This window comes from Mus caroli, chromosome 19 (genome assembly GCF_900094665.2).
Source record: "Mus caroli chromosome 19, CAROLI_EIJ_v1.1, whole genome shotgun sequence".
Classification (NCBI taxonomy): Eukaryota; Metazoa; Chordata; class Mammalia; order Rodentia; family Muridae; genus Mus; species Mus caroli.
The window spans coordinates 5893116-5907518 of NC_034588.1; the positions used below are offsets into that span (position 1 = coordinate 5893116).

The 14403-nt window shown below is 47.4% G+C and overlaps 1 protein-coding gene across 1 annotated transcript in view; it reads right to left on the minus strand.

The window, feature by feature from the left end:
* Positions 1-6627: 6627 nt before the first annotated feature.
* Positions 6628-14403, minus strand: part of Slc3a2 (solute carrier family 3 member 2) — a 15881-nt gene continuing 8105 nt past the window's right edge. Inside the window, exons 2-10 of the mRNA XM_021152135.1 lie at positions 12404-12814; positions 11791-11964; positions 10862-10956; positions 8755-8823; positions 8590-8648; positions 8271-8451; positions 8052-8192; positions 7259-7342; positions 6628-7155 (exon numbers count right to left, since the gene is read on the minus strand). Coding sequence (XP_021007794.1) covers positions 6784-7155; positions 7259-7342; positions 8052-8192; positions 8271-8451; positions 8590-8648; positions 8755-8823; positions 10862-10956; positions 11791-11964; positions 12404-12814 — 1586 coding nt within the window. The 3' untranslated portion in view covers positions 6628-6783. The remainder of the gene's footprint in view (positions 7156-7258; positions 7343-8051; positions 8193-8270; positions 8452-8589; positions 8649-8754; positions 8824-10861; positions 10957-11790; positions 11965-12403; positions 12815-14403) is intronic.

The window sequence follows — 14403 nt, forward strand, 5'->3', positions numbered from 1 at the left end:
AAAAAAAAAAAAAAAAAAAGAAAGGGTCTCTCAACATAACCCTGGCTATCCTGAAACTCACTACATATACCAGGCTGGCCTGGATCACAGGAATCTGCATGCCTCTGACTCCTGAGTGCTGGGATTAAAGGCCAGCTGCCTTGTCCCTGTCTGCTTCTTTCATCTAAAGCTACTTGACATTATTGTTCAAGTCAGAACAGGATATTGTCCTTTAAGTTCAGGGACAGTACCTCAAATGCATGACTTGGGCAGAAAAAAAAAAAAAAAAAAAAAACCTCTGTGATAGGTGATGGTTAATATTGGTTGTCAACTTGACCACGTAAAGAATTAAGTAAAACACAGGCACACCTGTGGGCACACCTGTGGGCACACCTGTGAAGGACTTCTTTTTTCTGGTTTGGATCATTTAAGGTGGGAAGACTCACCCTAAATCTGGATCATTTGAGGTCAGAAGACGAATCCTAAATCTAGGCTAAAACTTCTGATGGCAGCCTTTGTAAAAGAACAAGTGGGCAGTATGGGTTTTGCCTGTTTGTCCTCGCTCTCGCTCATAAATTCATCGATCCTTCAGTGGACATATCATTTCCATGGTATGAGAGCCTATTTCTCCAGATTCCAGTGGATACTGAAAACCAGCGGAGACATCCAGCTGCAAGAACCAGACAGCTTTCAGATTCTTGACTTCCCAAGAAACAGACATTATTGAAGTAGCCAAATCCCAGCCCCTAAGCCACTCTGATAAACACCCTTTTGGTATATTAAAATTCATTCTATCTGTTCTGTTCCTCTAGAGAACCCTGACTAATACACACTCTTTAATCCAGATTCAGGAAGACAAAAACTGCATGTTCTTTTTTAATATGTAGACCCTAGCTTGCAGTGTTTATAGAGATATATTTGTGAGAATGAGTGTGGGTATGGGAAGAAAGAATGTTGAGAGACCAGAAAGATGGCTCATAGAGTAGAGGTGCTTACTGCATAAACCTGATGACCTGAGTTCTATCCCCAGAGCCCACATAAAAGTAGAAGGAGAGGACCACACAAAGTTGTCCTCTGCCTGCACATGACACATACACAACATACACCTACACAATCATAGCTTTTAAGAGAAAGAAGCTAGGCACAAGCTGGCACAGCTTGAATCCCGGCACTCGGGAGGCAGAGGCAGGCAAGCTCTGAGTTTGAGGCCAGCATAGTCTACAAATGGAGTTCCAGGACAGCCAGAGCTACACAGAGAAACCTTGTCTTTAAAGGGGCGCAGTGGGGGACCTTCTTTTTACATTTACTTATCAGGGGAAGCAATGCACACGCAAAGGTGCATACATGGAGGTCAACTGGCAACTTGGAGGAGTCAGCTCTCTCCTTCCATTATGTGGGTCTCAGGGATCAAACGCCTGTTGTCAGGCTCTGCAGAGGTACATTCACCTACTGAGCCATCTCACTGGCTCTGATTGCATTGTTTAAAATATTTACTTAGGGCTGGAGAGATGGCTCAGAGGTTAAGAGCACTGACTGCTCTTCCAGAGGTCCTGAGTTCAATCCCCAAGCAACCACATGGTGGCTCACAACCATCTGTAATGGGATCTGATGCCCTCTTCTGGTGTGTCTGAAGATAGCTACAGGGTACTCATATACATAAAATAAGTAAAATCTTTAAAAAATATATTTACTTGTTTGTGTATGTGCGTGTGGGAGGGCAGGGTGCTGTGTGTGCAGGCTGAAAGAGGGCTTTGAACACTCTCCTCTATCTATCACTCTCCAACTATTCCTCTGAGGCAGTGTCTCATTCTGAACCTGGGACTCATGCTTTCTTTCCTTGCTGAAAGCCAACAACACCCTCCCTGCCCCCCGCCCCTCAACAATCCTCCTCTTTGCTCTCTCCTTGAAACTGGAGTCACAGGCGTGTGCAAAATGCCTGGGTTGTTTCATGGCTAAGTCATCTCTCCAGCCCCTATTTTCATTTAAAAAAAAAAAAAAAAGAACATTTTAAAAACATAATAACCCTCTTAGTCCTGAGACTCAGGACATACCAGGGCCGTTCAAGCAGAACACATTGTAAATTCCAACACCACCCACACCCCACCCAGGGAGGCTATGCTTTTGTGCATTGTGCTTTTTGTGCCCAACCACAAGTACTTGGCAGTGCGTCCCCTGTGGCAGCATCCCAGGCAGTTCCAGTTAAAAGACAATCGAACTTCCTGCTTTCTTGGTGCTTGCTTCCTGCCCATTTCCCAAGTCTGATCCTGCTTTCTTCTGGCATTTCCTGATAGCCTTCCAATAAGTTCTTTTGGTACTTAAGACAACCATGTACACAAATTGAAATCTCTAGAAACCTGTGGGAGGAGAAAGAAAACTCTACTTTCCCACTCTTCCCCAGAAGGCTCCTGGTAAGTTCCTCTATAGACAACCAATAATATCTTTATCACCAATCCGAAAGATACTGTCTCTATCTGACATCTACCTGGCACCTTCTTGCCTCCTTCTCTTCATGCCCACCATTCAGTTTGCTTCTACTTTTCCTTTGTTAGTCTCTTCCACTGTTCATCCTGTAAATACACTCAATCTTTGGCTCCTCCCTTTTTTTCATTTTTAAAAAAAATAAAAATAGGGGCTGGAGAGATGACTTAGCCATGAAACACAACTCCCTTTTCTTTTTTTTTTTTTTTTTTTTTGGCAGCCTCCCTTCTGCTGCCTCTCTCTCAGCAATGCTTCCTACACACCCTGTCTATACCTCAAGTGATCCTAGATCGTGCCCTGTACTGAGCCGTACTCTTCCCTCCTAGAAACCTCCATGTGCAGGTGCTAGAGAGCCTAAGAACACCACCAAGGCGCAGATCACCTTCCTGCCTTTCGTTCTCTTGCCTCCACTGATCAGCTTAATGGCCCAGTCTGCCCAGCTCCCCTTACATCCAGTCCATCCAAGGACTGAGAATGTAGCCCAGTGGTAGAGCACTTGCCTAATACACACAAGGCCCTACATCCAATCCCTAGCACTATGTAGATCCATCTGCCTCAGCCTCTGGAATGCTGGCATTAAAGTTGTGAGTCACCTCCTGCAGCTCCTTTTGTTTCATTTTTGATTCTTAGTCTTAGAGAACTTGGTATTCGCAGGTGGTCTCCTAGCTAAATACTAACCAGACCAGACTGTGCTTGGCTTTCAAGACGATTGCATATGCCAGGGTCCAGAACTTGCAGATTTCGGGGGCGGGGGATGGGTTCCCACTTATATTCCCAGAACACAAAGATCTGGAGACGCACTGTTGCCAGGACCCTGCCAAACTCAGTTTCTGAGGCTTCCCTGCACCATGGTACCTGTAAAGAGCAAAACTAGGTCTCATCTTGGTTTGCTTAATATCTATTATCTACTGTTTACATTTTTATTATTACTTTCTTTTTTGGGGGGGGGGGNGTTTTGGTTTTTTTCAAGACAGGGTTTCTCTGTGTAGTCCTGGCTGCCCTGGAACTCACTTTGTAGACCAGGCTGGCCTCGAACTCAGAAATCCGCCTGCCTCTGCCTCCCAAGTGCTGGAATAAAAGGTGTGCGCCACCACCGCCCAGCATTTTTATCATTTTTTAATGTGTGTAATGCTTTGAGTGCATGTATGTCTGTGCACCACATGTGTGGCTGCTGCCCCTGGAAGCCGGAAGAGGCACTGGATCTCTTGAAACTAGAATTACAGAATTACATGCAGCTGTGTGGGTGCTGGGACTCAAACCTGACCAATCTAGACTAGTAGCTCATTCTCTTAACTGATGAGCCATCCTCAAAGAACATAAACTTTTAAGATTTATTTATTTTTGTTATGTGTATGACTGTTTACCTACATTTATGTATTGGGCACTGCATATGTGCCTGGTACCTGTAGAGGTCAGAAGAGCGCACTGGAGAGCCTGGACCTGGAGCTATGAGTAAGCCACCATTTGGAGGCTAGAAACTGAACCCAAGTCTTCTGCAAGAGCAGAAAGTGCTCTTACTTGCCAAGACACCTCTCTAATCTATAAAGTACATACATAAAAAAAGTAAAAAGAAAAATAACTTTAAAAATAATCAGAAAATAATACCACAATATTTCACAGTAAAATCTGAGTCAGAATGGCTCCCTTGGGCGATCGCTTTGGTGGGTCCACAAGGGAAGGGAAGGGTAAGCAGGAAGATCTATATGCATTCCAGCCAGGGCTACATAGTTAGAGCTTATCCCAGAAACAAACAAAAGAAAAAGAAAGAAACAACTTGGCAGCAAAGAAGAGGAGAGAGGGAAGATGGGGGGTGGGGGGAGATCTAGGAAAGTAAACAGAGGGAAGGGGTGGGCGGCCTCAGGAAGAAGTCCACAAGAGACAAAAGCCAGGGGGTAAATGGGGCCAGAGCGGTGTATGTCTTCAGAGCAGGAGTCAGTATGGACTCCTCTCAAAGGCTCAGGCTCTGTCACTGAGCAAGATGAAGAAACAAAGGCTGGATCTCAGTTAGGTCTTTTAGTAGCTTGGCTCTGTCCTCTACACCAGAATACCCTCAGAGGCCCAGGCCACAGCAAGTTCCAGCCTGCTGTAGAGCCTACACACACGGTCCAACGTGTTCTTTTCCCCAAGGCTAGGAGAGCCAAAATATCCACCAGGTTCTTGTTCCTAAGACTTTGAAGGCAAAGTTAACACTAAGGCCTATGGGGCCCACTTTAAAAAAAAAATCACTGGCTGACAAAAGGACAATAAATCCTGCGAACTGGCCTGCAGAGTCAGTGCACGATGCCACCACCTCCTCCACAGGACATATCCTTCATCACAGTTCCAAACCAGTCTCAGCAACCTCCCTTCTCCACTAATCACACATCAAGCCTGCTTAAACCAGGCCCACATCGCCTATTGCACTCCATCTGACACTATGTACAGTTCTGAATGACTCTTGCTTGTAAGTCTGGCCTTTGTCCTTAGCTTCAAGATCATTTCTAGGCTGCTAGGTTTTGTCTTAGGAGTTGTTTGGTGGGTATCAACTAGGCTGCCGTAGTGAGGCATGGAGCATTCAACCTCTTTGGGAAATGGCTTTAAAGTATTGCTCCAGAGCCTCTAGCAGGGCTGGAAACTAGGTTAGTCACATGGTTGATAGGATTACAGTCCAAGGAAAGAGGGCTTGGTGATGCACGTTGTGACCCCAGTACTCAGAAGACTGAGGGGAGATTGCTATGAATTTGAAGACAGTCTGGACTACATTGCTAGACACTGCCTCAAAAAGAAAACAAGAAACAGGAACAAGGCAGGCAGATTGGGGCATGCCTGTAATTCTAACAGGTAGAGGCGGGAGGATCAGTTCATCATTCCTCATTCTTGGCTCCACTGAAACTCTTAGAGATAATCCAAAACTCTGGGCACCTACGGCTCAAGTGAGTTTCCTGCTTCTTGGTACCATTTATGGCTAAGGCAAGCACTGGGAGAAGAGAAACCTTCCTACCCTCCCAGGCTCTGCCTATGTATCTCTTCCTTCAGCTCATTGTCTATCCTTTTACTAATAAACGATCCTGTGACTCATCTTAGCATATAGCCAACCTGAGGGAGCTGGTCAGTGGCTTGCAACTGCTATTGAAAGGATAGTCCCACAGACCCTGCAGAGCCTACCAAACTGTGCACCCTCTGACTGCCTTATGAACCCCTTTGTGATCTGCCCACCCCTTGCTGAATAACCTTTGTTCCTTACTCACTTACTCCTGCTTCCTGAGCACCAACCATGCTCTCTCTCATTCATATAACCAATATCCTCCCCAGACCCATCCCATGTCCATCCCATGGACACTGTAACAGGATCACCTGTTTATGACTTGGGCCTGGGCCACATTCCTGAGTTCACTCACCTCTCTGGTTTGGACCGCCTCCTGCTCTCAAGCCAAGCATCTTTCTAGTTTTGCTTTTTCCTTCTTATGTGCGCATGCTTTGCCGGTGCTTATACTCGCATACCAAATGCAAGCCTGGTGCCTGCAAAACTAGAAGTGGGTGTTGATCCCAAGACTAGGAGTAATCGATGGTTGTGGGCCACCGTGTGGATGCTGGGAACTGAACCTGGCAGCCTCTACAAGAGCAGTCAGTGCTCTTAACCCCTGAGCCATCTCTCCAGCTCCTTTTCCTTTTTGATCACTCATCCATATCCTTCATACAAAAATGTTTATTCCTTATTTCTTCTCCATTTCCACACAAGAGATTAAACCTAAGGAAGCAAAGGGTTTGTCTTGTTGGCTTTTTCTGGAGATGGGGTATCCACTGGGTACTGGGGATCGGAGTCCCGTCTATATGGTAAGTGCCTCAAAGAGTAAAGAAGGGAAGCCCCAGGAAGGCCCTTGGCAGTATGCAGTCTTCAACTCAATCCACCCTTCTTCTTAAAGAGACTGTGCTAAGAGAGATAAGGAAGAGTTGGCAATTCCCAAAATTCTTGGGCCAGAGTGAGGAGGTGTGGCTACTCCAGCCAAGACACTTTGCTGTTAACGGTGGAAGAGCCCTTCTCTAGCCTTGGTCTCTAAATGATTAATTTAAGAGCTGGAATAGCTGTCTACAACTGGCTGTGACTATGGCAGGGGTAGGGAGGAGCAAAAGAGAACAGGAGCAAGAGAAAGTTAGTTCTTCTATAAGGAAGGAAGGATGAAAGACACAATCTCATGAGGCAGGGGTGATTTTTTTATTTGAAGACAAAAACACCCAGTATAAGAATTCGTATGTAATCTGCAAAAGTTTAAAAACAAGGAGAGGAAGACTACAATCCAAAAGGCCTGGGGAGAACAAAGGAGGGTGGTAGGCTCTGCATAGGAAGGATCAGGCCACAAAGGGGAACTGTAACAGCAAGCCCTCATACGGATTCAGGCTCAGGTTTTCCAGCTTCAGGGAGGTGCCCTCCTCACGGCTTTGCCGGGCACTGTCGGTACTGAGCAAAAGGTTAGCGCTGGCCGGCAGGCTTATGCCAGCAGGGAGGCTGGAGGCCCCTAGCCTGGCTGATCGGCCCGAATCTCGGAAGTTGAGCACCACCAGGTAGCGCTCATTCTGGTCCCAGTGTCGTATATAGGAGAAGAGGTCAGGTGAGGAAGACAGTGCATGGAAGTCACCGTGCAACAGAGAGCGCTCCTTACCCCGAAGGTCACTCAGTCGCCGGAACTGGGTAAGGAGGGAGCCAGGGTCTTCATTCTGGCCCTGAAAATGATGGACACACACAGAAGGAAGGAATGAGGGGGATCGATCTCTGTCCATCTGTAAGGCACCTGCCCACCCTGAGGGGCAGGCCTCAACTGCTTACCTTCACTGTCATGTTGAGGCTTACAGGTCTTGAGATGTCAAAGATGCTGGACTCATTCCATGGCATGAGTGGGGCCTTCGCAGGCTAACAAACAGAGAATGTGGGACTTTAAAAAAAGAGTGGGTCCATTCCCCTTCCTCCTATTCTCTTTCCATTTCACCATTTTGTGTTGTTTTCTGCTGGTTCTGCGGGTGGATGCCTTTGTGGCAAGGCCCCGGGACAGGACCTCATCTGGTCACCACTACGATGAACCTTTCTGCTTGTCCGGACTCTCACCAAGCTTCAGCTCCCAGAGCGCTCAAAGCCTCTAGCCAATGGGTATAAAATACTACTGTCCAGCCAAGAAATGTTGGCTTCTGTTCTGAACATCTTACCAGATACCAGACATTTCCTTTGAAAATAGGTCTTTGGGGTCTGGGGAGGTGATTCAATGGGGAAAAGCACCATGCAAGCTGACCAGCTGGGTTTGATCCCCAGAACCCACATAAAGGTTAAAGGCAAAACTGTACTGATCTCATGTAAGTACCTACCCCCACCACCCACACAAACACACAAGCATTCCCAGCTGAGTGCCATTCCAGAACTGGGCTACTTAGTGTCTGAGGCCAGCCCAGGCTATACAACCAGTCTGACAATAGGAAAACCCTGTTTAAAAGATACACACTTGCCACATAGCTCACAAACAACTGACAAAGTTCCACCTCAAGGCTGTTGTCTGTCTGTTGCCACGCACAGATGCCATAAAGTGATAAACACTTCTACCACCCTGTGCTGGGTAGAAGACAAGTGGTACCTGTCCAGGAAGGGCACCCTGAAGGCCAAGCTCATCCCCGTAGCTAAAAACAGGAGTCCCTGGCAGAGTGAAGAGCAGCAGCTGGTAGAGTCGGAGAAGATGGTCCGGTATAAAGTCTGCGAGATGTCCTGCCTGGGACACCTGGAGGAGGATACACCTTTGAGCATGCCCACCCTTCATCTACCACTTCCCACCTTCCCCTAAACCCATGCTACTTACACTCCAGCTGCACCAGTGGCTGCCAGTGGCATTCAAAAACCTAGTGACTAGGGATTCAGTACGCTCCCCAGTGAAAGTGGAATTTGACAGGTAGGAACTGGTCAACAGCAGGTCACTGGTGGATTCAAGTATGTTAACAATTTGCTGCATGTCAGAGGACTCAGTCCCTGCAATCAAAAGCCTGCACAAAGCAAGGATAGGAGTGTGATTAGAAAATGTCAGGAGATAAAGAATAAAAGAGAAGAGTTCTCAAGACTAGAAAACTCCCCTCTCAAGGCTCTCACAATGGGCTCAGCCAGGCAGGGGTGCTGGTACCTACCTCTCCTCACTGAAGTTCTTAGTGATATTCTGCCACTCAGCCAAGTACAAGGGTGCATTCTAGTAGAAAAAAGCAGAGTCAGAACAGGGAACACCACCTCGCCATGGCTGAGACCCACTCTTCTCACCACAGCTTTTTGCCTCTCAATGCAGAAAGGGCACTCACCATCAGCTTTCCCACATCCCGGAACTGGAAACCATCCACACCGTCCTGCAACCAAGAACTCAGAGCTTCCTACAGGGGACAAAAGAACAGGCAAGGTCAACATACAAGCAAGCCCTCACCTACCTCAAATTCCCCTGCGACCTACAGTAAAGAGGGTTCAGTCTCCCAGTGTCAAAGGTTAGCCCTCGGTGCCCCACCCATGCATTTACTGTGTAACAGCACTTGTCCATTTTCTGTCTTGCCTTTGGCAAATCACATTCCTTCATTTTTAACAGCTCAGAAATGGCCCAAGAGAAAACATGCACGCACAGCTCTGACACTTAACACTTAGTATGTGGGATGAAAATACCCTCAAATTGGAGATGAAGAAATAGGCTTAGAGAAGACACGCCAAGGTTGTAATTGGGGAACAGAACAGATAGGACCCTGAGGCAAATGTACTCCTTTCTCCTCTCTTTGTTTCCTGAGGTTTAGAGAGTGTGTGCTCTTCTACAAGAGCTGCTGGGAGCAAGGCCAAGAATGAGAAGTTTGAAATTCAAAACACAGCCTGAGGGCTGTTGAGACATCTGAAAAGAAGCCAGCTCTGTAGAACAGGCCCAGGCCTGAAGGTTTAAACCCTGGCTTCAACTGACAGCACAGAACCCAGCCCCACACTTCCTTTCTTCCCTTCTCACTCGCTCTCCCATCTTCACCTGAGGCTACCACCTGAAAAACATATCAGTAACTTTTCTTTCTGACTTCAGACCAGTCTCCAACTCACTACATAACTGAGGCTGTGCTTTAACTTCTCATCCTCCTGCCTCCCTCCAACTCTCAAGTGCTAGGCTACAGGCTTTCTCTACTACTTTGAACTCTCTTATCAGTAACTTATAACAAACTTCCTATTAAGTATAGGATCCCAGCACTTGGGAGGTTAAGGTTACCCTCAGCAATGGAGATCTAGAACGCAAATCTCACAGCAACCAAAAGAGCCAAACTGGGTGATTGTAGGGGTCTCACCCACATACTTAGAATCCAAAAGTGTCAGCATCTGCCTTTCCTTGGTTATGTGCACCCTGGACCGGCCAGTGTCCTAAAACGTAGGCATCAGAAGCTGGGCTGACATTAGAAGCTTTACCCTAACCTGGTGAGTACCAAGTTTAAGCCACTACCTCAAGGTAAAGGCAGACCAGAGAAGACCCTTGAGACTTCCGGTTTGGAATACAGGAAGTGGCTGCATCTCAGTTTCTTCAGTAACAGATTGTCAGGAACAGATATTTTGTGGGTTTACTAAACAAATTAAAAATCAGCTATAAAATACTTGGGACAGGAGGCTAGAGAGAGAGCTCAGTGGTAACAGCTTCCGCAGAGTCAAGAGCTTGTCACTTTTGCAGAGGAGCCAGGTTCAGTTCCCAGCACCTACGTGGCAGCAGCTCACAACAGTCTGTAACTTCAGCTCCAGGGGATCCAATATCCTTTCTTGGCTGTTCAATACCCTCTCTATTTTCTGTCTTGCCTTTGGAGACTCCTACAATCACCCAGTTTGGCTCTTGCTAGTTGCTGGGAGATTTGCGTTCTAGATCTCCATTGCTGAGGGTAACCTTAAACTCCCATGTGCTGGGGCACCAAACATGCACATAGTACACAAACACTCATATGCATAAAAGCAAACCTTAAAAAGCATTGATAGTGGAGTTAACCCTTTAAAAAATAATAAAATATGGGGGAAGATAAAATACCAGATACTAAACTCTTGTCTAGTACTTATAATTTCAGACTGGGCTCAGTTCCAAATACATCAAACAAAAACTGGGAAACCAGTCAGGTCAGGATTCCCACAGAGAGAGAAAAGACTTCCTATCACAAAAAGAAAAATTAAACTTCCAGTTCCAGACTGACATCTGAGAAATTCCCTTCCTGGCATAGCCTCACTTCTAGAGTAAAGGAAACACACACACACAGCAGTCAGAACAGAAACAAGAAGAAACACCGTGCACCTGGGCCTATCCTTCCGGCTATGGGAAGAGGTATTCCTGCTTGGGAGAACCACACAATGTGCACACGAGGCTTGCAGTGGATAAATCCACACAGCCCCAACATCTGTATGCTGTCGGCCATGAAACCTCACCTTCATTTTGGTGGCTACAATGTCAGCCTGAGCAGGGAGGAACCACGCATTCTGGCCCTGGTAGTTGGGAGTGAGGTCCAAAATGATGTGAATACCTAGAAAAATAACCAGTTGAGAGAAATCCTTTGAGGAAGAAGAGGCAACAAGGAAGTTGAACACACGGTTACTAAGCGCACCTATGTATGGTTTGTACAGAATCTGAAGGAAGCCCCAGGTGGTTTTACACTGGAGCCGTTACCCCTCTGCCCCCCCACCCCCACCCACACACACACACACACACACAAGCCACAGTCTCTCAACAAGTTTCCATATTGAGGTTTTGGTTTCTTTCTTATTTTCTCCTCCAATGAAGTCAGGGTTCTGTGCATGTGGGCTGCTGCCTGAGATAAATAAGCTCCTACATCTCCTTCCCAAGTGTGGGGTTATAGGCACATGCTGTTTGTGTTGTGCTGAGGAATCAAACTCAGGTCTTCATGGATCCTAGACAAGCACTCTTACAAACTGAGCTGTTTTCAGCCCTCTATAGTGAACTCTAAAGCAGAATTTGAATCTCTTGTATATATAGGATCTACTTTATACATTTAAAATCCATTTAATTTATCGAGCCATGGTGACACACTTAAGTCTAGCACTCGGGACCAGTGGAGCTCTGTAAACTCTCATCGGCCTGGTCATGGTAGTCAGGTACAGGCCAACCAATTACATGGTGAGACCCTACCTCAGAACCAAAACCAAAATAAATACATAAAAATTACGCTCACACGTGAACCACATTTTTTAGTGTGAATCATAACATATTTCCCTTGTGCCTGACACACAAAAAAAAAAAAAAAAAAAAACTGAGCCAGTTAGGAGAAAATCAGACAAAAACTCTATCCTGTTTCTTGGCCAGAATGCCAAACCCTTTCCAGTTCCTTAGAAAGACCCACTCTTTTTCTTGGCACTTTGTAGAAGGTCTTTAAAATCTTCCTGGGAGCCCAAAGTGGGATTAATCTGTTTCAGGTCGGTTTCATTGACTTCATCCTTCTGGTTCTTGTGAATTGGGCCTAGCACTAGGCCCTTCACCTTCAGGGTGCTCAAGTACTCCAGACGGTTCTTCAGACCTAGGAGGAGAGGGTGGGGTTAACCAATAGGGCATGAAAAGCCTCCAGCCTCCACATTCTCTCCACCACTTTCCGACTTCCTCTGAAGGGGATCATGAGACAAAGTAGCTGACGCAAGGAGTCTCACAAATTACTTCAGAAACTGGTTTGAACTGGCTCAGGGCCGCGTGGTTGGGGGAGGGGGAGGAGAAAGATGATGTGCTGAGTCAGGCACCCTTAGGAAGAAGTAGGGGTCGGGCTAGCGTTTTTTTTTTTTTTTTTTTTTTTTTTTTTAAGAAAGGAGGGGATTATTTGCCAGGGAGTCGTCCCAAAAAAATAGGGTGCAGTAAAGAATCACCAGCGTTCTAGAGAAGACGAGGAGGAAAGAAAAGAGCAGCAGAATGCCTGATTAAACGAGGGGTTCATGGGGGCAAGGGATGAGGGTGCACACCCTACTCACCAGCTATGCCTCCCGCATCCGGGCCTACAAAGGCCTGAAGGTCGCCGATGCGGTAGAGGGCGCCCTTGTGCCACCACCTCTGTACGGGCAGCTCACGGCAGCGCGGCGCCCGAACGATGATAACCACGGCGCCCGCCAGCATGCCCAGCCAACCGAGCCAGAAGAGCAGCAGCAGCGCCCAGCGGGTGCGCACCCAGCCCGGGCTGCCCGCTACCTTCAGTAGCTCCTCCTTGGATAAGCCGGTGAACTTGACCCCGGCCTCAGTCTCGTCCTCCGCCACCTTGATCTTCACCAGACCGTTCTTCTCCCCGGCCGCCGCCCCGTCCGCTGCATTCATGGGCTGCTTCTCCGGTTCTAGCTCGTTCAGCTCCACATCTTTCATGTCCACTTCGGTGTCCTGGCTCATGGTGCCTGCAGAAACGGTGACACGACACGGCCTGTAGTCAGTGAGGCAGCTCTAATCCTGCCTGGATCCCCGTTCAGAGAGGCGTCCCGAGGCCGTGAGGCTAGCTTAGCTTCCTAACTGCTTCTGCCGCTGGGCGGGCGTGGCGGCGGGGAAGTGACCCAGGACTCCGCCCCGGTCCGCCTCTTAAAGGGGTGCCGAGAAGTCTTTTCGCACCTCCAGCCTCGCTGAATACGCCCGTCTATCCCTAACGCTTATTCCTGCAAAAGTCTGGGAAGGGGAGCTTGTGGTCAGAAACCCTTAGAATAACAAACGTGAATTTGTCTTGACCAGGTTTCAAAGCCCCTCCTCCGACCTTCCGGCCCCTTACCCTGCGAGGCCTCTTTTCTCTCCACAAGATGACACCAGTCTCCATCCACTTCGTGATCCCTTCGCCCCAAGCACGGCTCAGGCTGATCTCCCCAACTTCACACAGACCTTGGCACTACCTCCCACTTCTGCTTTACGCACATCTTCTCAGACTCCGGACTTAGCTGAGTTCCTGGATTCTCCTCGAGGCTTACACGTACTCACCTTTCAAGACTCCTTGAATTTAATTCCTCAGGCAGCAACTACTTACTGGGCACCCACTCCAATCCTTTGCTTCATCAACTGCATAGGATCAACTCAAATCCGTTCTTCTTGATTTTAAAATTCAACTGCAGAGTTGACGTGGTCACTACCCTTCTTATCTCACCCTAGTTACTAGCAAGAATGTTGGATTACTGGGAATCAGGCATCCAGAAGAGATTAATGGGGCTGTAATAAACACTCGGAAGGTATTGAGGCACCTACCCCTTTAATATACAAGCTGTTCTAACTCTTAACCACCTTGCAATAACTCTCAAACCCTCTAGTGTGCCGGGCTCCATCAGTTGACTATGCTAGGCCCTGGAAGCAGCTTAGTTCCCTCGCACTTTGAAAGTTTCTCAAATTCCCCCGGCAGAGGTCCTTGGCAAGAGGAAGGGTAAATGGGGCAGACTGGGTTAGCAGCAGGGACAAGTGAACATCAACTCTAGGAGGTGCCAACAATTTCAGGAACTTTGTGTTCTTTACCACAGCCAATTAGGTTATTTTCAGAGAGAATCAGAAGGAAACAACAGGTCCTTTCTCCCTCTCCCCCCCTAGGCTGGCAGCCAAGATTGCTATGTATCTGGAAGAAAGCAGAAGCCAAGGCCAGAACAGTAGAGAGGATGGGATATGGAAAGTCTCATCACCTGCCACTGTCCTTTTGAATTCCCAAAGGTCCTCCCCAACCTCACTAGAGAAAAGTCTATACACCAGCTCCTAGGAAGAGGGTAGAGGCTAAGGGTCATGCTAGTGTTCATAGTTGATAAGAGTCCTACCTTGCCCTGGGCATGACAGATAAGAAAAGTCCAATACAGAGTTTATACACAGCATGAAAGCTCAAGGTTTGTGGACTGTGAAGCAGAAGCACTCCTTGAAACAGTTTGATGAAATGTTCATTAGAAACATGGTGTTTCAATCAACCAAATTGAAAACAAGATGGAAGCCGGGCGTGGTGGCGCACACCTTTAATCCCAGCACTCGGGAGGCA